At 35.0% G+C, this 21694-nt stretch overlaps 2 protein-coding genes across 3 annotated transcripts in view; one reads left to right on the top strand and one right to left on the bottom strand.

The window, feature by feature from the left end:
* Positions 1-20450, bottom strand: part of LOC143238724 (spondin-1-like) — a 130346-nt gene extending 109896 nt beyond the window's left edge. The window contains exon 1 of one of the 2 annotated variants that reach the window (XM_076479206.1): positions 20239-20450. The gene's annotated coding sequence lies outside the window, so the exon portion shown is untranslated. Of the gene's footprint in view, positions 1-14238; positions 14565-20238 lie in introns of those variants that run through there. The other variant, XM_076479209.1, reaches the window with a different exon arrangement.
* LOC143236226 (zinc finger BED domain-containing protein 5-like) lies at positions 15562-16351 on the top strand. The gene is made up of 2 exons (XM_076474503.1): positions 15562-15841; positions 16239-16351. The coding sequence occupies exons 1-2, from the start codon at positions 15562-15564 to the stop codon at positions 16349-16351; spliced, it is 393 nt and encodes a 130-aa protein (XP_076330618.1).
* Positions 20451-21694: the final 1244 nt, after the last annotated feature.

Here is a 21694-nt window from a genome sequence, read left to right as displayed (position 1 = left end):
GGCTGAGTCGAGGGAAGATGCTCAGAAGATTCTGGGAGTTGATTGATGAAGTGATGGAATTCCTCAAAAGCAAGAACAAAGACAAAGAAGTGATTTCCATGACTGATCCAGCATGGCAAGCTGATTTGAGCTTTCTGGTCGACATGACACAACACTTGAATGATCTGAATTTGAAGTTGCAAGGCAAAAGTCAGTTTGTCTGTCAGCTTGCAAATCTCATCTCGGCTTTCAAGACAAAGTTGCAGTTGTTCCGGCAGCATCAGGCAACTTCGTGCACTTTCCCATTTTTCAGTCACAGCTACAGAAGAATCAGGACATTGACACACAAGTTTATGTTGGGAAGCTAGATACCTTGATTCAATCCTTCAACTCACGGTTTCATGACTTTGACCAATGCAGATTGTTGATGAAACTTTTTTGCTGATCCGTTCAGTGTGTCAGTGGATGACTTGTCAGCAGAATATCAGCTCGAACTTACTGATATACAGACATCTGGTGAACTGCGTGCTATTTACCGAGAAAACAGTTTGCTTGACTTCTACAAAATGTTGCATGATACATTTGCTAATCTGAAAGAGAATGCACTTGTCCATACCAGCATGTTTGGCAGCACGTACTGCTGCAAACAGGCTTTCTCGCATATGAAACTGAACAAAAAACAACACTCGCAATAAGCTGACTGATGATCATCTGGAAGCAGTCTTGCGTCTTTCAACGTTAAACATCAAGCCGGACATTTCTAAGCTCGTAGATGACATGCAGCACCATCAATTGCACTGACTTTGTGACAGTTGACGTATCATAACATTTCTTAGAATAATGTGCAAACTCTTTGATGTAATCGTTATTTGTGTGTTCTTAAATGTGATGTCCATCTTGTGTGAAACAATTGTGGGACGATTTTAATCTTCACTTTTTTGTGGCCCCCAACGGTTAAGAGAAGTCTGTTTGTAGCCCCTGACTCAAAAGGTTTGTGCACCACTGCTATAAGAAGAACAGACATATACATAGAAAGTGGACGATAGTTTAAAAAGTCAACTACTATACCAACCTATAAATAACGGACAATTTTAGCTTTCACGTGCTATGTAATTTTATTATCATAAAGTTATTTGTATTGATTGTGTTATGTTATCGATGCATGTACAAATATAATATCTTAATTAAAAACTGGAGTTAGACAATTTTAATTCTCTAAGGAAGGAGTTGTAACAGATTTAATGTTATTTTAATATTTATGTTTGTTTCAGTCTAATATACATTTAGAAATGTATCTAACGTGTATTGTTAAATGTGTATTGTACAAATTCCGCCTGTTTTCAAATACGTAGAAGATTTTCTAGAGTAAGAACAAACAAAACAAAGAACTAGAGTATCTTCGAATACTGTTCAGCCAAAAGAACTTTATAGATAATAAATCGACGTGCTTAGAGACAATATGTTATTGTTGGTCATCTTCAGTCACTATGCTATAAGCCTCGGATGCTATAGTTTTGATTAATGCTTATTAATTGAAAAACTACAGACATTTGACCAGGAACATCTATAGATTTCCAACATTACAAACCGTTTAATTTCAGTGAATTAACTTCGGACGTTAACATTTCTACGAGGACAGTAAACATATTCGTCGATGCAAACCTTTGTGTGCTTCAAGCTAGCTGGCCGTCAAGAGGAATGTACAGGTGTATTAACAAAGAATTAATTTGCTCTCCGTGAATATCGGTGAAGGATTAAGTTCCAGATCAGATATAAGATTCTGTATTGTTTGTAAAACTCTTGTGTATAAATCGTTATTTCTATACTAATATATATTCGTGTTATAAAGAAAATTGTGTGTATCAATCTTGTTGGCAAGTATAATAAATTTAATGCATATTGGCATTTAATTAACTTCTAAATTAAAATTAAAATTTCTAGCTATTTGAAATCGTAATACCTTAACATACGTAACATAATAAATCGGAGACTCGTTCGAGATAAATTATAATACGAAACACTACTTACATAAGTTCAGCGATAATGTGAACTCTTATACTGTATTAGATAGACGCAACTTCTTAGCAAAGTTATCCTGTTACCATTTTATTGTGTCTTTTACAAACTTTCATAAAACCCTATCCAGCAATAATGCATTCTTTTACCACTAGAATACCTTTTTTTTCTAATTTCTCAACATTCTTCGATAATAAAAAAATTACCTTAAATAACAATGCATAATTATTAACAGGCTAAAACAACTAATTCTGTTTAATTTACCTAAATCCACTGAAATACACCTGTCCTACTATTTTCTGGCATCGAAATGTGTTTATAACCATAATGTAGTTCATAATGTATTCATCTTAAATTCATTCATCATTTTTCTGTATGGACGATTGTTATTAGAATACAAACACTCTTTAACATAATGTAATTGTGTTATTTATCCATCGAATAATGTCTTGTATTATTAAATGGGCTTTTCGACAAATACTTCTCTCTGTATTTTATTATTTTTGTTAGTAAGATTGTTCTATATTCTTTCCTTATGTTACTTCTATTAACAGTATTCATTATAACTTAAGATGCTTAACATGTCTATGCATATTTTCAAGTTTCTCCTAACTTCAGGTGTAGGCAATATTTCAGTCTTCACCAGTTGCATTCTAATCCTAGAAATTATAATTAACTTTGTTGTTTTATGCACTGATACAACCTGTTAGTTCTTCAGTTAATGCTCTGTTACTCGGATGCTCCTGAGATAAAGCTTAAAGCAAAATATAAACGGGAATAAATTAACTTTGAAATGAATTAGTAAGTTTGCTGTAATTATATTTTGTACCATATATTTACTCTAGTCTAACCGAATAATGGGGTTTACAACGATACCAAAGATCTTTTTGTTTTTGCAGCAAGAATTAGAAATATGTAATAGCATAATTAATTCAAAAAATTTAAGGAAACAGAAATGGAACGCAATTCTATGTGTAATATCACAAAACTCGGATACGAAAATTTTATTTCCTTACTCAGCAACAACTCGACTCGTTTCTTATCAGAAAATGGCCTTGAGTATTCAAAATTATCTTGGGTTTGATACTTTTTAAAAGTAAGAAAACGACAAAACTAAAGGCTGTTGAAACATCCTTTGTGTCCGAAGTTAAGTCTTTATGCTTTTGTTGTTGTTTTATTTACAGGAAATGTTCATAATATAAAAATTTGCTTTAATTATATGATATTAAATAGAATGTCAAATAAACATTATTTTTGACTTAAATAATTAGTGTTAGGCCGAGGTAGTGAAAGAGAAATACGTAACGAAATTTGTTAATAAAGTTAAAATTCAAAATATGTACAGATAATTTTGTCATTAAGAACGATTTGCCCACCACGGGTATCGGTACTCGATTTTTAGCGTTATAAGTTTTCAAACTTACCATCGAACCACCGGATAGCAAATACAAATAATATTAAACATTTTTAAATTAACATTATTGGAAAATATACAGATGTTATAGTGTTATAGCTATATGTATGGCATTAGGGGTCACACAGCTATAGAAATTTGGGTTACTGTTGAAGATTATATGTCAGTGTTTGGAAATATTTATAGTTTATTCGTAGTTGAACTTTGTATTATACAACAGTTACTGTTTGAAATTATACGCCTTTAGTTCGAGGTATGAATGTTTAAGTATGTAAGGCTGTAGGTGCATGTGTTACTTGCATAAGGAGGGTTTGGGTATATATAGTTTTGGGTACATATATGACTGTATAGGAGGTTTTTAGGTATAGAACAATTTCGGTCCATGTATGACTGTAAAGGAGAGTTTAGTTATATAACGCTTTGGATACGTGTATGATTTTGTAATGAGTGTTTAATTTTAAGGCTTTAGGCCAGGGGTTCCCAACCTTTTGTCACTCGCGACCCCTTACCCAAAAGTTTGAAACCCATGTGACCCCCTACTTAGGGCTTACTATCAGCAGCTTAATTTTTCTTTTATTTTCTGTGAAGGAGAGGGAAAGAAACATTTAAAAAAATAGTTAAAAATTCTGTAATTATTTATTAGCAAATTAAATCACATTGGTCCAACCTGAATTCACAAAAAGAACATATATTTCTTAAAATAATATTAACATAGGTTGGAACAGCTATCCAACCCAGCTAGTGAGATGCCTGATGTTGCATTTCAGCAGCAAGCTTTGAAATTAGTGGCCGAACGTTTGTTAGAGCCAGTCTCATGTCATCTCCAACATCCAATCTGTTCCTATTCTTTGTTTTTTTATTGACAAGAGTGGAAAATCCTGCCTCACACAAGTAGGTGTAGGAAATGGAACAAGGACACGTAAAGCTATCATGCTGACTTTGGAGTATGACTGATACATAATGCACCAGAACTGAGTCACGGATTTCACCTTGAAGAGATCAGGAGCTGAAGAGTCGTTCCTTAGATCCAGAAATTCATCTTGAATATCATCTGGGATGCTGGATACATCAAGTTCAGTACAAAATGGGTTCCTTACCAGGGCCTCTTGTTCCTGTGATAGCTCAGGGAAGTAACGCTCGACTTCCTTTTCTAGAGACTGAAGATGTTCGGTAATCAATCCTTGAGGAACTGATCCAGTTGAATCTGAGACTCATCCGTCACTCCACAAAGTTTTTCAAACATAGCGATGTTTCCAAGATTGGTTTTCCGACGCCAGTTCTGCAGTTTGGAAACAAAGGCCCGAAGATTATCTTGAAAAAGGAGAACATGCGTTTCCCTTCCTTGAAGCTTCAAATTGAGCTTGTTCAGCTGGTCAAAAAATGTCGGCTGGGTACGCAACCCTTTTATTCCATGCTTCATCTTCGAAGTGAGCTACAAGATCTTTCCTTTCTCGAGTCTCCAGGAATAGCTTTATTTCATCTTTCATTTCAAAGACACGATTAATAACGTTTCCTTTTGACAACCAACGTACTGCTGTGTAGAAGAGAAGGACTTCGTAGTCAGCATTCGTGTCTTTGCATAGTTCTTTGAATAGGCGAGTGTTGAGTGCTTGAGTCTTCACATAATTTACAATTTTGATTACAGATTCAAGCACTTCCTGCAGAGAGGCAGGGAGAGTCTTACTGGCGAGAGCATATCGGTGAATCATGCAGTGGATGCCCTTTGCTTGAGGTGCTAGCTTCTTCACTCTCGACTGAAATCCTGATTTCGATCCCAGCATAGCCGGTGCCCCATCCGTACAAACCCCACACACGTTTTCCCATTGAAGATCTTCGTCTTGAAAAAAAGTTGAAACTTTTTCCATGACATCATCAGCTTTTGTTGTGGTTTCAAGTGCACTGCAGAATAAGAATTCGTCTTTGATGTCACCTGAATTAATGTATTTCACGAAGACAAGCAACTGAGAACATGAACTTACATCTGTTGACTCGTCGAGCTGAAAGGAGAACAAAGGGGAACCCTTGATTTCAGTCAAAACCTGTTCCTTCACATCCATAGACATTTTAGAAATGCGCCTCTGTATAGTATTATTTGACAGGGATACTTGCTGCATCTTCTTTGTACTGGCTTCTCCAAGTATAAGATTTACTGCTTTCATCATGCAGGGTTTAAGAAGTGTTTCTCCAATCGTGTGAGGCTTTTTTTGTTTAGCAATTTCGAATGCAATCTCATATGAAGCTTCCACTACGGCTGCACTCTGCTGCTGAAACGACCCACTTCTATCGATTCTTTGGCTTTTAAGACACCGTTCACGCCGTTTGAAGAAATCCAAACCCTTCTTTGCGTGTTCTGGATGTTTCGTCTCGAGATGACGCTTGAGTTTTGATGGTTTCATTGACTCTGCACTCAGGATAGCATGGCACAAAACACACTGTGGTTTCTCGATGCCGTCGTTGGCGAGCACAGTGGTGAAACCAATGTTGAGGTAGCATTCTGAGTATCTGCGCCGTTTAGCCATGGACACAACTCACCTCTACTGCTTATCTATCTCCTTGTTAAAATAAAATAAAAATGTTGAATAATGAACGCTTTGGCAACTGTAGATCTTATACTAACTACTTGTGGGGGGTGCAGGTAGAGTAATGATGGGGTAAGTATTGGGAGGGAAGGGAGCGTGGCCAGTCGCGCGATTCGTCATCCACCAATCAGCAACGGACATGTGACTCACGTGTCGACAGCGAGCACACACACACTTAATCACAGCTAAACAGACACACAAGCATACGTACATGCGCGTGCTCTCAAATACTCGCTACTCACTAGTACACACATACATACAGTTGCAGACACATATACATTCACACAGGCACATTCACTCACAGGCACGCATACATACACCCATAATATCACCTAATGACATTGAACTATCGAAGCACACGTTTTGCTTTGCACCGAAAAAAAAAAAAAAAAAAGTAAGAGCATGAAAGTGTAATTGATGAAATAAAATTAATGTTATCCCAAGCTACTTCTAACAAGGCTACGCGACTCCCCTGCCAAGGCTTTGCGACCCTCTGGGGGGTCGCGACCCACCGGTTGGGAATCCCTGCTTTAGGCGCATGTATGATGTATGACTGAGTATTACAAAGCAGTGGATATATCATAACCATTTAGGATAATGAGGTTTAATTTATATTTTATGGCCCTATTTAGAATTAAGGTCCATACGTTCAAGTATAACAGTTTAACTTTCAAATTACAGATTTCTTTATACCGTTCGTGATTAAGAACCGTTCGTGATTTACTCGCAATCTAAGGGTCGCCGGTTCGAATTCCCATCGGACTGCATATACCTTTTCAGCCGTGGGAGCGTTATAATGTGGCGGTCAATGTCAATATTTTTAACAAAAGAGTAGCCCAGGAGTTGGCGGTTGGTTGTGACGATTAGCTGCCCTCCCTCTAGTCTGTCACTGCTAAATTATGGGCGGATAGCCCTCACGTAGCTTTACGCTAAATTCAAAACAAACAAATCCTAACTGCGGAGTCCACATATATTAAGTAACTATGTATCTCAAGACGGCTGGTATGGATATTAAATTAACTCAATGTTTTTACCTGTTACATTTCCCATTATTAATAGTAAAAAAATACAAACGTTAGCCAACAAACCGTCCGTGATTGTGGACCAAACAATTCGCATATGAATTAATCAATAAAATCACCTCTTTATATTTGCCTATTGCATAGTTGATGGTGTGATGCCCATTTCAAGCTTTTGATTTGTTTCCCTCTCCTCAGCATTGGTTTCGTTTCCCAGTAGCTGGGTCCTGCATATGCTACGATGCTACGTATATTACTGTTTTCGAAATAACTTTTATACCTCTGTTTATAGCAAGACCAGTAGCAAGATCTGTACGTGACCGTCGTTTGTCTCGTAAAGAACTTAATATTATTTTAAGAAATATGTAGTTTTCTATTTCGAACATTTTTATCATCAATAGTACCAGTTCCCCATACTTTCAGTCTTTCATACAGCTCCTACTAAAGTATGAATTAGTTCCGATATTTTTCGCTTGTAATATACTTTACTAGTCAAACCTTCTATACGTTCTTTCTATACGTTTGTCATGCAGTATTTTAATTCTGGGAGCCATGACTTGATTATCGCTACTATACTATTGACCATATTGTGACCACCTGCATGTTTATATAAAGTATTTACACTGGTATGACAGTTATTTCATAACTGATTGTTATTCAATAAAAAACAATCAACAGAAGAACATACTCATTTGCTATACACGATGAAAGAATTGCATTCCCACTGCTGTGTGTGTTTATTTGCTGAATTTCACGCAAAGCTACACAAGAACTATCTGCTCTAGCCGTCCCTAATTTAACTGTAAGACTAGAAAGAAGGCAGCTATTCATCACCACCAACTCTTGGACTACTCTTTTACCAACGAATAATCGGATTGACCGTCGCATTATAACTCCCACACATCTGGAAGGGCAAGCATGTTTGACGTGAGGGGTATTCGAACCCACGACCTACAGATTACGAGTCAAGCGCCCTAACCACCTGGCCAATCCCATTTCTGTGTATAATATATAAGATTATGAGCACATATGTTTGTTTCGATCATAAGACTGTATACATAGGCACGTAGATGACTTGAAGAATATAAAGTTTTCGATTATGTGTAACTGCTGTATATTATGTTATTATATTATATTATGTCTGTTGAGTCCTGTATGTGCAACTATGTATCATACGGTTCTCGAAGAAACATTTACACCTACCTTAAATACTATACTTGACTGTCGTTAAGAACAAACGTAACATTGACAAATGTTTGTTTTTCTTTCCTCTATCATTTGTATCATACATGCAAGATTAACTTTATTGGAGAAACAAAGCAGACGATCGCATTTGATCGCAAAATACACTGGTGGTCCACATCTTAAGGCCAATGAACATAAAGAAAATATATGCATTTTGCTTTGTTAGACTCAACCACTTATTTGAGTAGAGCTTCGAAAGATGAAAATAAGAAAAGGGAAAATTTTTTTTTTTTTAGCATTTAATAGGGAAAATGTGAACACTGAAATTAGCCTAAGCACTAGTTGGTTAAAAGTTTAAGACCATGCCAGAAAGAAGTCTTAAATAGAGTAGGAAATGCCCAACAAGAGGTCTCAGTAGTGAGTTGCACGGCCGGCATTGCGAATAACTTCAAACATTCGCTTTGGTATGGTCGATATAAGCGTTTGCAGAAGGCTGGCTGGAATGTTACTCCAAGTGGTGAAGATGGCTTCACAAAAATCATGCACTGTTTCTAATTGACATTCATTTCTATAGACTTCCCTTGCCATCCACCCCCAAACATTTTCAATTGGGTTCAGTTTGGGCGAACACGCTGGATGGTCCAAAAGAATCACGTTATTCGCCATGAAAAAGTCCTTTGTCCTGCGGGAATTGTGGATTGCAGCGTTGTCCTGTTGAGAGATCCAGTCATTTCCACACAAGCGAGGGCCTTCAGTCAATAAGGATGCTCTCTCCAACATGCCAATGTAGCCAGCTGCTGTTTAACACCCCTGTATAACCTGAAGCTCCATTGTTCCATGGAAGGAGAAAGCATCCCAGATCATGATGGAACCTACTTCACTGTATCGTGTAGAAAATGTCTCCGGTGGAATATTCTTATTGTGCCAGTAACGTTGGATGGAAGCCATCTGGACGATCCAGGTTAATTTTTTTTCTCATCAGAGAATAAAATCTTCTTCCACTTTTCTATGTCCCATGTTTGGTGCTCTCAGCAAAGTTTAACCGAGCTGTTCGTGGTGTGGAAGGAGGCATATCCTTTGAAGACGTTTACGGTTTTTAAAGCCTTTCTCTCATAGATACCCTCTTATTGTTCTTGAGCTGCATTATGCGTCCGTAAGGGCCTTAATCTGGTTCGACGATCGGCTAGTGTTTTGCCGGACAACCCGTCGAATCCTACTGCTCAACGCCGGCGAAATTTTCTTGGGCCGATCACTTAAAATTCTCCTTCCGTGTCCCTCAGGGTCTTTTACGAAAATTACAACAGCAGCTTTACTACGCCCAATCTCACCAGCGATGGCACGTTGAGAGAGACCTTACTTTTGCAGCTCGACAGTCCTGCCACGTTCAAACTCTGTCAACACTTTAGCCTTTGCCATGTTTTCACCCAATGTAACACAGGAGATGTCAGTGGGAGATGTTGACAACGCTAATGCTTGAACACAAATGACTAAATTTCGTTACGTGTTTACCGATTAACGCTTCGTTTCAGTATGGTCTTAAACCTTTGACCAGCTAGTATTTAGGCTAATTTCATAGTGTTCACATTTTCCCTATTAAATGCTAAAAGTTTTTTTTTATTTTCCATTTTCTTATTGTCATCTTTCGAAGCTCTACTGAAATAAGTGGTTGAGTCTAACAACGCAAAATGCATATTTTTTCTTCATGTTCATTGGCCAGCAGTGTATATGGGCAGAAAAAGTTAAAACAACTTCACCGTTAATTTAATTTCCAAGGCCTCTGTGCATTTATTATTTGTTTTAAGGAAGTGAAGATAATACAAAAAAGATAAAATTAGGAACGTAATTAAAACAATGGTAACTGAAAAATGTTTAAACAATGAATTTTAACCAAAAATACAGTTGATGGAAGGCACTGTCTTTCTTGCGTTCAATAATCAGAAGAAAAAAAACGTAGAAAAATAAAGATTTGAACTATTAAAGATCAGTCTGATGAGCCCTTCGCTAGTACAGCGGTAAGTCTGCGACTTACAACGCTAAAATCAGGGGTTCGATTCCCCCGGTGGGCTAAAGAGATAGCCCGATGTGGCTTGGCTATAAGAAAATACACACAGTTTGATAAAAATTTCATTTTATAAAGTTTTCATATTCCATTAGTATTATATTCGTAAGGAAACAGAAAGTATGAAAGAAGATTTATTAAGAAATGGTTGTCACCCATGATTGCTCAACAAAGTTTTTTAAAAAAAACAGTCCCTGATTCAACAGCAGAAACTATGACTATCTTTGTGAGTAATGAAAAACCAGATCAGATATGGAATCCTAAAAGTGAATTACATTGCTATGTAGGGATTATTTTGCTGTGTTGTTTTTTTGTTTTATCCATTTAGTTGTTATGGTGTTTTCATCCTACTAAAGTCGACCAGTGTTTAAGTAGTTTTCGTATTATTTGTTCCTTACTTTATCTTGAATTGTTCTTTTCCCTTTGACGCCGAATCGTCTTCGCCCTTATCCTCATTTGAGGGAAAGTCGTCAGACACATCTGTGGGTTTACGGATCTGTGGTCGCTTGATAGCACCTCTTCCATTAATGCTTCTATAACCTCTCGTGATTTAACTTCTTGAGGAGTTGGCGTTCTGTCATGATCGCATCTACACCTGTTACACTTTACTCGGACACTTTATTGCTTTCCATTTGCAGGTTAGCTTTGAATCCGATCTGGACCAAAAGAGACGCTCAGATTCTGGTTCGTTGTCTCAGCAGTTCTCAACAGATTTCATAAAATGTTCAGAAGTGGTGAGAGTTCCATATATAATGTATCAAAATCTTGTCATCACAGTTGTCTGTATTAGGATAAAAATATAAATCACCCAATTCTACTAACAAAAACCGGTCATAAATTATTTGAATATTATCCAGTTATAAATCTTCGTACGCCTCTGGATTACTTATAAAATAATGCATATTAAATGCCGGTTATGTTGCTACAGTCTTACGCTGTTTATCAATAAGTTTGTTCTGTATGTGGATCAAGATGTTGTTGGATCAACCATGAGGTATTTAGGGCAACATATAACACCCATTTCTGGTACTTTCTTCAAACATCTACAGATACGTAGAAGAAGAATGTGATAGGACTGCAGACAAAAAGAACTTTAAATTAAATGTAGTTCTAACAACAGACAAGATATATGAATCATCAGCTATCAACATTGAACTTAAATGTAGTTCTAACAATAGACAAGATATATGAATCATCAGCTATCAACTTTGAAATTAAATGTAGTTCTAACAACAGACAAGATATATGAATCATCAGCTATCAACTTTGAAATTAAATGTAGTTCTAACAATTGACAAGATATATGAATCATCAGCTATCAACTTTGAAATTAAATGTAGTTCTAACAATTGACAAGATAAATGAATCATCAGCTATTAACTTTGAAATTAAATGTAGTTCTAACAATTGACAAGATATATGAATCATCAGCTATCAACTTTGAAATTAAATGTAGTTCTAACAATTGACAAGATATATGAATCATCAGCTATCAACTTTGAAATTAAATGTAGTTCTAACAATTGACAAGATAAATGAATCATCAGCTATTAACTTTGAAATTAAATGTAGTTCTAACAATTGACAAGATATATGAATCATCAGCTATCAACTTTGAAATTAAATGTAGTTCTAACAATTGACAAGATAAATGAATCATTAGCTATCAATAACCTAAAACCAAAATTAATTACCAACTCGTAAGTAATTGAGATTTCTTTTAGGGTTTAATAAATAAATACTTTTTCACTTATAGACCTACTATTTAATTACACAATTGAAGTGAGAAAGAAGGGCAGGGGGTGACAGGTTGAAACCCTGTCCAACACAACAAAATAACTAGTGTCGGGTTTGAACATATGTGTCACTATCTTGAATCATAAGCCTGGTTTTGTCTGTGAGTCTTTAAAAGCTTAACAAAGTTTGTAAATGTATGTTTGAAATTGTTATAAAATAGGTATATGTTTAATACATTAGAACTACAAGGCATAAATATATAAGATATAATGTGATGATTTTTAGGATTAAAATGTTAAATTTAGAAGAACATTTATTTTTCTAAGTTTAAAGGGATGTGCATTTCTTGTTATTACAAGCATAAGGGTATGTGTACGACTTTTTAAAATTTTAATGTTATGTGTAATAGTTTGGAGTTATTACGCTATAGCTACTTGTGTAACTGTTTCTAATTTGAAAGCAGTATCTATAATTATGGTTTATTTCCCACGTGAACTTCGCAGATTCAGTTGCATTAATTGTAGTTGTTGCTCTGATTGAACTTTCAGGAATGAAAATTTCCAACAATAATAAGATTGCAGCGAACGCTTGTATAACTGGCTTCACTTTGACATTAATTCCAATATCTTTTAAGCAACAAGTGTGCCTCATGGGCTATATTTTACGATACAGCCTATGAAGCCTACAAAACTCTGCTACAAAAATAAGTTAAGTGTACATTAATTCTGAATGGTTTAATTATTCAGAGTAATTAGTATATTAATTATAAAGGACAAATTTATATAGTTCATGAATTTATGAGACGTTTTCAAGAACTCGAGAAGAACTAACCAGTAATTACAGGTCCTGATTTAGCAATGCCCAGTGGTAAAGAACTCAACTCAGTCGCTCTCCTAATAGTGAATTACAAAATGATTACTTAGTTATTTAGCTACAAGTCCTAACCTAAAAGGAAGATCCAAGATTTAAAACTGTACACCTCTTTTATGTTACCGAAGACGATACATATATGCCAAGACCATTTAGGCACTGAATTCACACAAATATACACACATTCACTACGTTCGTTTTTCGTTTAGTTTTTATTTATTTTTAGCACTGATTTCAACTTATCTAAATTTTCGATCCAGTACACAATTCAGTAAATACATCCTCACAACAGCTTTGATTGTTGTTAGCTCCCCATAATTATTTTTGTTAATTAATTCGTGCTTATTTACCGTTATGTATTTGTCATTGAGATTCCGCCTTTGTTATCCATCCCATCATTAGAAGTTTACACGTTGCAGGTGCAGTATTCGATGACGCTTATCTTCTACTCTTACATAAGACATTTAGCAATATTTTCGCGTCATTAGCAAAGGCGTTATCAAACAATGTATGAGCAAAGTGCGAACAATCTCTCAGAATCTCCTGGAGCTCTCCACTATATGTTTGATTAGGCTTATCAGTGCACAGTTCAGTTTTAAAACTGTGGTAGAATTATTAAACTGTTTTTAGATATTCTTATAAATTCAAATATTATTTTAATATTAATATAATCTTAATATTTTCATACATACAAAATGAATACGAGTATTTCTATATATTTTACACTGTATATACACATCAAAAATACATTTGTAATTTAATTATACCTTATTCTATCTTGTACCTACTTACAATTAAAGCTTTATACAAAATTCATGTAACGTGACTAGATAATATACGTTCTGGTTATACTGTAACGTATATATGAATATGAAAAGGTGGTCAACAATGTAAGATTTTAATACGCTCACTTAGTCACGTGTGATTGTATTTCCCGCCATGATAATACATTATTTCAGGCTAAGTGCAGTCCTGTTTAACGTATAGGTCTACATATCGGAAGATCTAATGTTCTAGCTAGTAGTATGCAACTTAACATTCTCCACACTTTCAGCTTTGGGCGAGTTATAAAAGGGACAGCCAATTGTGCTATTATGTCATAAGTATCTATGAAGGTAATGGATACTGTCAGCATCTCTAAATGAAGGACAGCCATGTTTGGACTTAACGGTTTCTAACCTGACTGCTTAGCCTCACGTTTTGCATAAAGGTACTTTCAGCATAAAAATTACAAATACTATTGCAGAAGTTGCACAGTTATAACCTTTGTGTTTAATTTAAATAAATATAAAAGTAATCGCTCTTATTGATTACGTGAAATAAATGGGTGATTCAAATATTTCCATATGAATAAAGTCAAACGTAACTCATATTACTTACGAGAGTGATGTTCTAGAGCAGTGATGGCGAACCTATGGCACGCGTGCCAGAGGTGGCACGCAAGGCCACGATTGCTGGCACGTGATAGGATTCCCGCATCTTTGCTAAGAAGTATGTAGCGAGCTAGGTAATTATGAGAGGTAGCATGACCTGAGAGCACTAGGGTTCAAGTACTTCGATTTTCAGGGCCTCCTCGTGGTGCAGAGGAGGCAATGCGCGTAAGTGTAGCTAACACTAGAACTAGGGATATTCCCGGTAGGATCGATGAGAAGGATTGGATATCGGTAAAGCCTGGGAAATCGTTGTTCCCAGTTTAATGCGCCTTAACGTCAGCCCTTGTCTCTACTTCGGGTTAGATTAATACTATAATATATCCCAGGGATATATTAGGGATATTATCCCTACAGGTTGCATGTCGAACCTTTTGAACGATGGGGGGTGGCATCGTAAGTCATTACATCTATTCGTTTTGGTCTTCAACCAATATGAATAAATAATTATATCGGTTACTTATTATTCTGCAGTCATGAAGAATTATACAAAAAACAGAAAACTTGTCATAAATCATTCTTTGTAATTTTATTGAAAATTTGAATATAATACAAGCTAAATGCAGCTAAAATGCAAAACATTATAAACTATTGATTAACTTGAGAATATTTTTCAACCAATCGTGTTTAGTTTTAAATTTTGCACTCCACATTATCATGGCATTAAAAAAGCTACATTAACGAAACGGGCCAATTTAATTTGTTTAAATATTTAACTGTTCTTTGTTTAAGTAAATTTTTAAAAGTTTGTTTCATTAAACTTTACTTTTGTGTGTTTAAGTTATATCAAAAATGAATGCAAAGAAGGCAAAGCTAATGGGTAGTGGACGATTATTTTAAGAAAATTGGACAAAATTATTTGGAACCATTGAACGCAACGGAAAAGCGTTATGTATGTTATGTGGTGAAAGTGTTGTGTGTCGTACTTCAAGTGCCAAACGGCATTTTGAAACCAACCACAAAAATGTTGCTGAACTTGATGAAACAGAAAAGGAGGAATTTCTTGCAAACGAACTGAGGAAATATCATTCTCAATGTCTTAATCTTGGAAACTTTCTTTCAAAACCTAATCATTTGACGAAGGCCAGCTTTCAAATTTCATTATGTATCGCTAAACATGGTAAGTCTCTATCTGATGGAGATTTCATAAAAACGACTATGTTAGCTGGAAGTGATTCCCTTTTTTAGTGATTTTTCAAATAAACGTGAAATTTTACAACGAATCTGTGAGGTACCACTTAACAGAAATACCGTGAAAGATCGTATCTTACGTATGGCAAATGATGTCAATCAACAACTCAGTACTGATTTACAAAAGGCTTCTTGTTACTCCATGTGTTTGGATGAGAGTACGGATATAAATAATCGTGCAAGGTTAGCAGTAATTTTGCGTTATGCTGTTGGTGACTCCATGAGGGAAGAATTGGTGAAACTGATTTCTTTACCCGGAAGAACACAAGGAGTAGATATTTATAATGCTGTGATGGAATGTTTTTTGACACAAAGTATTAAGCCCGAAAAGACAGTTTCGATCACTAGTGATGGAGCACCATGTATGGTTGGGTCAACATCTGGTTTCATAAAGTTGTTTGAGAACAAAATAAAACATCAAGTCATCCAGTTTCATTGTATTATACATCAAGAAGCTCTTTGTGCAAAAGAAAGTAGCAAAAAATTAGATGATATACTCAAAGATGTTACAAAAAATGGTGAATTACATTATGACTCGTGCGCTTCATTTTCGTCAGTTTCAAACACTTCTTGATGAGGTTCAAGCACAATATAGTACTTTAATTATGTATAACAATGTCCGATGGTTGAGCAGAGGACGTTTTCTGGAAAGATTTATTGCTTGCTTGAACGAAATTAGATTTTTTATGCATGAAAAAGGACAAGACTTTCCACAGCTCACTGATGTGGTTTGGCTTAATAACCTCATGTTCTTTACAGACTTTATATCACACTTCAATGCACTGAACACAAAACTACAAGGAGTAGGAAAAACAGCAGAAAGAATGTTCTGTGATATAAAGGCATTTGAGAGAAAATTGCAAGTTTTTTGAAAAAGGCATCGAAGGTGGGGAACTCAAATATTTTCCAAATCTGAAAATGCATTTAGAAAACTCGGCAACATTTGCGGACTGTTCCTTAAGCAAACAGGAAATCTCCAAAGAATGTTCAAGCATTATCGCGGTAGCGAAGGAGAATTTTAATAACAGATTTATGCAGTTTCGAAAGATAGAAAAAACTTTGTATTTTCTTACCTTTCCCGATAAAACTGAAATTGAAGATCTCGATCTTTCCTGTTTACATTGGTTGGGTTTGAAAACTCTAGAAATGGTGCTGGTAGAATTTCAGGAAAACTATACTTGGACTAATAAATTCTGTGCCCGGCGTAAAACACTTGAGAAAATAGAGTGTGACGGGATCTTGGAAGAAAACGTTGCAAAGAGTTGTGAAAATGAAATTCTTAAAGTGTGGAATTCTTTGCCAATTAATTTTAAGTCAATGAAATTACTTGGAATAGCTCTTCTTACTTTGTTTGGATCATCTTATGCTTGTGAGCAGCTGTTTTCAACTTTGAATTTCATCAAATCAGACAGAAGAAACAAGCTTACAGATGAACTGAGTGCTGCATGTGTTGCTCTCAAATCAACAAAATATGAACCATCAATTAACAAGTTATCCGAGTGTTCACAACAGCAGAGATCGCATTGATTTAATAAAATTCAAGACAAAATATACAAATTTTAAGTCAAGGCTATTTATTAGTTTCATTGAAACTTTTGTAATTCGACTTTTTTAAAATAAAGATACTCATCAAAAAGTCGGTTTTTTATTGGCAAGTAACTGTCATTTTTATGAAAATCCTGGCACGTTCGGATAGACAAATTAATTTTGGGTCACAATTGAGGCACGCAATCTCTAAAACGTTCGCCATCACTGTTCTAGAGTGTCTTACAATTACTCTTGGGTTGCTCTTGTATGAACAAACTGTTATAATGTTTTCCTTTCATTGTGAATTTTATTAAATTTTAAAGTCAGCTTACTTGTATCAAACAGCACGATTACACTATTTTATCATTTTCATCATCTACTCTTATTCTTGATGTTTCTTGGTGTAGCTTGATATCCCATTGTAGCTCCCTCTAGCAGACAAATAACTTAGAACATTAAAAATGTATAATATATCTAACAGCGGTATGATCTGATTATCATTCTTGAAGCGTACCCAATGCTACATTGCGAAGAGCACGTTTTGCGACAATGAAAATTATCAATAGTTAGCAGTTGGAAAACAACAACAAAAATATAGTTTGTGACAAGTTTAACTAGCGAGAAAATTAACTTACAAATAACTGTTTCTTTGTTAGGCACAAAGAAGACAATGGATTACTTGTGATTTGCCAACCATGGATATCGAGGCCTTTTTTGTAGCGTTATAAACATTTAGGGTTACCGCTGAAACACTGAGTGGATTAGGGATCAAACTGTATAAAAACCTCATCCTAACATTGTTATATGGCATTAATTTTTATCTATTTTAATTAAAATTGAAAGCTTGTCTCATCTTAGCTGTAGTCCTTTTAATGTGAGAGGTAATTCAAATATGAGCCTTCCATTCATAAATATAAGAGCATATCTCTGGTAGGAAAATAAACCATTCATTCTGCAAATATCATCTCTAATAAAATCAATCTACCATTTCTGCACTGTGACCTCTTATATCGCCCCAGTTCCATATAACAATGAAAATATTTCTCACCAACAGCTTTAGCTTCTTCCTCTTAAAAGAAAACTAGCGCTCCTCGTAGAGCTATTGAATGATATGAAAACTAATAAGGTCTTTATGAACTAACGAAGTATACTGTCTTTAATATCCGCTAAGACGTATCTTATTCTGCTGCTGAAATTTGTATTGTGTTAGTACAACTTGACCCTGACGGAAAATCTCATAGAGTGAACCCTTCAATTGTTATCGATGTTTTGTCTAGACAAGGTAAACTGAATTTGTTTATGAGATAACTTTTCAAGATGTCTTTACTTAAGTGTTCACAAGGACGCGTGTTGTTTTTTCTTCTTTTGTTTTTTAACTCTTCAACGATGTTGTTTTCCATCAGTTGTGTTTGGAAGTAATTACTAAACAAATTCAGAAAAACATGTATTTGTGAGCTATATGGCCACATGAGCAGTAGTTTCGTGATTACTCTCGTTTGCTTATAAAACACCGTATCTTGTTATAACTTGAAACTTAAGTAGTATGATTAGAAATAAGCCTGCGAAGAAATTAAACCTGTTAGACGTAACAAAAATCATAAAAAACACAGTAATCTTCAGTTATAGTTTCCAGTTAGAAGCGTGTAAACAATTTTTTAATATACGTTTACGCACCTTTCAATTTGAAATCCATCTTGAACTAACTAATAGAAATGTTCAGTCTTACTGAATTGCTTTTCGTTTTAAACTGTAGCATTATAAGTTCTATACTGCATATAGAATGGAATTTTGAAAATAAATTTGTCTAATAATATTAAGACTCCTGAGCACTGAAATCTGGGCGTAAAAAATTTAAGATGTTATTTCCACGTGTCTTTTCATTCGAAGTCCTTAATGAACTAATTAAGAGAAAAAGGGAAAAAAACTTGTACAGTCAATTGTAATTTTATCACTATTATTAGGCCTAAATAATTTCATTGCTTCTTCACGTTTCAGAGGTAAAGATTTGTAAAAGGAAAAAAGAGAGAGATAAAAACAAATACGTAATAATAGCATTCATATATGATGTATACAGTATTTCAAAGAAATTTAACAGTATCTTCTATCATATGTATAGGCTAACATCACCTTATATATTACCATTTCCTCTTTGCTTATAACCAGATCTCTTCATTTTCTAAGTTACTTTAGAAATGCGTCGATTGATTATAACGTTACAGAATTGTTTGTAAAACTTCAGAAGCCAAACAATCACAGCATGCGGTGATAATTTAACTGCCACTGTATGGTTGTATGTAAAAACTTAAGTAGAGATGTTTCACCTACTGGTGACTATAAAGTAGCCCATGCAGTGAGAGTTCTTAAATGATTTATTGTCATGATTTTAGGTTTCTGTTCGAAGACTATTTTTAGTCACAAACAAGAGAAACGCTGTCCGTTAGAATTTGTATAGCCTAGGTGTTTCTTTAGAAAAAACTTGATACAATATTATAATAAAAGTAAATTAGTTTGATGTACAGCAAATAAGACTAATCTGTAAAATTTTTCAAACATAGCCACTTGTATCATTGCTACTTTTAAAAGTCAAGTGGCGACCTCTTTTGTTACATTTGTAATATTGAAACAAGAATTTAAAAATGTTTTTGTTAGGAAAGCAGCGTCCTTTTCGTACATCTTATACGCTCGAAAGGGGGCCTAAGGACACCTGGTGGGGTTACCTGTTTTAACCACTCGCGCCACTATACAGTAATGTGTTGTCTATCACTCAATCAACAGACACTAAAATGATGTCGTATAGGGAATGCTTAACGTTGTAAATTGTATTGTCGTGACGTCAGTAAAACCTACTCATGTCGTGAATCACGAGAAGAATTATGCAGTCTGTAGGCTAAAATACAACTTGACCTACAAACTTCAAAATCAAGAAATAAAAATATTTGTTACTATTAATTTTAGCTTTATTTACTCTTGAAACAGAACACTTTCAAAGACCCTGCAGTTGTGCATATAGTTAAAAACTGTCAGTTTTCGAAACTATGGTATATAACAAATAGACATTGAACGTCTTCAACCTTTTAGGTATGACATTAATATTGCACTTTTACGCATTTACCTTGTGTCATAAAGAGGTCCCTAATGTCGAACAGTATTTTAATCACCAAAACTTGGATTTGTAAGTCTCCTGAACTTAAACAATGTAAATGACGAGATGCCTAAAAGACAATAAACTCACCTTGTATGACTTAACAAACAAATGATGGGATGACAGGAAGATCTTATGATACTCTCTTCCCGTATGGATTATATCGTCCCTCCTATAAAATTACAAACTTCAATTGAACTGGTTCGTCCTGTCAATAACCTGAACACGAAACCTGTGGAGATGCTAATCCATTTTGACGTCTTTTACTCATTTACGAACCAAATAAACCCAATAAATTACCAGAGTACTATTACATCTTGACACCACTGTTCTCTATATGTGTATGTATCTATGTATATAGAGATCATTGGCTGACACCCACTTCGTACGTAGACCAACAATATTGTTTACATTATCTTCGAATTAACGGCGTGTTTCAAATTCCAGTATTAACTGATTACATGGGTACGAATGTCACACGTTCTATCTGATAAGTACATTGAAATGTTTGAAGGAAAACTCTTCACAACCACTAATAAAGCCACCCTTCTACGAATATATATATATATATATATATATATATATATATGAATACAACCCCATTTATCACAGTATATAAACAAAATAAAGAAACAAACTCTATGTATAATTATACACCAGGAAAAAATAAGTTCCTTTATTATATAAGTTTCATCAAACCAAAAGGATTGTTACGTATACATCATTAGGAATAAAGACGCCACAAAACAGTATTTCTAAACCTGAGGTGAAGTAAGAGTCAGTCCAACTTTAGTCATGACTAGACTATGTTAACAAGCATAATTCATCTTGCACAGCTCTGTAAAAAAAGACAGTCAGTGAACTGTAGTTTTTAAATAGTTTATCGTGAACATAATCGCTTTGAAGTTAGTAAAGTTATCAATTCATCTAGCCAATCAAAGAATAGCTGGCTGAAAATTGTGAAATTAACAGTAAATCAATTTGTTTGTTTTTGTGGCTACAGTCTTTGTTTCTTTTATCATATAAGTCTCATTCTTCAATTACTTCAATATATTTTCACAACCACAGCTCTTTGGCCACCTGTTATTGTTCGTGGCAACTTATGTATAAAAAGTCTGCCGTCCTCCCGTTACTATGGTGGTAACATTATGTATATAAAGTCCGCCATCCTCCCGTTATTATGGTGGTAACATTATGTATACAAAGTCCGCCGTCCTTCCGTTACTGTGGAGGTAACTTAAGTATACAAAGTCCGCCATCCTCCCGTTACTATGGTGGTAACTTGTGTATACAAAGTTCGCCATCCTCCCGTTATTATGGTAGTAACGTATGTATACAAAGTCCGCCATCCTCCTATTATTATGGTGGTAACTTATGTATACATAGTCAGCCGTCCTCCTATTATTACGATGGTAACTTACGTATACAAAGTTTGCCATCCTCCCATTACTATGGTAGTAACCTATGTATACAAAGTTCGCTGTCCTCCCGTTACTATGGTGGTAACTTATGTATGCAACTTCATTTCCTTACAATAAAATAATTG

The sequence above is a fragment of the Tachypleus tridentatus genome, chromosome 13, assembly GCF_004210375.1.
Source record: "Tachypleus tridentatus isolate NWPU-2018 chromosome 13, ASM421037v1, whole genome shotgun sequence".
NCBI classification, from domain to species: domain Eukaryota; kingdom Metazoa; phylum Arthropoda; class Merostomata; order Xiphosura; family Limulidae; genus Tachypleus; species Tachypleus tridentatus.
Note: the sequence above shows the minus strand (reverse complement) of the source record. Positions and strands in the feature narration are given on the sequence as shown.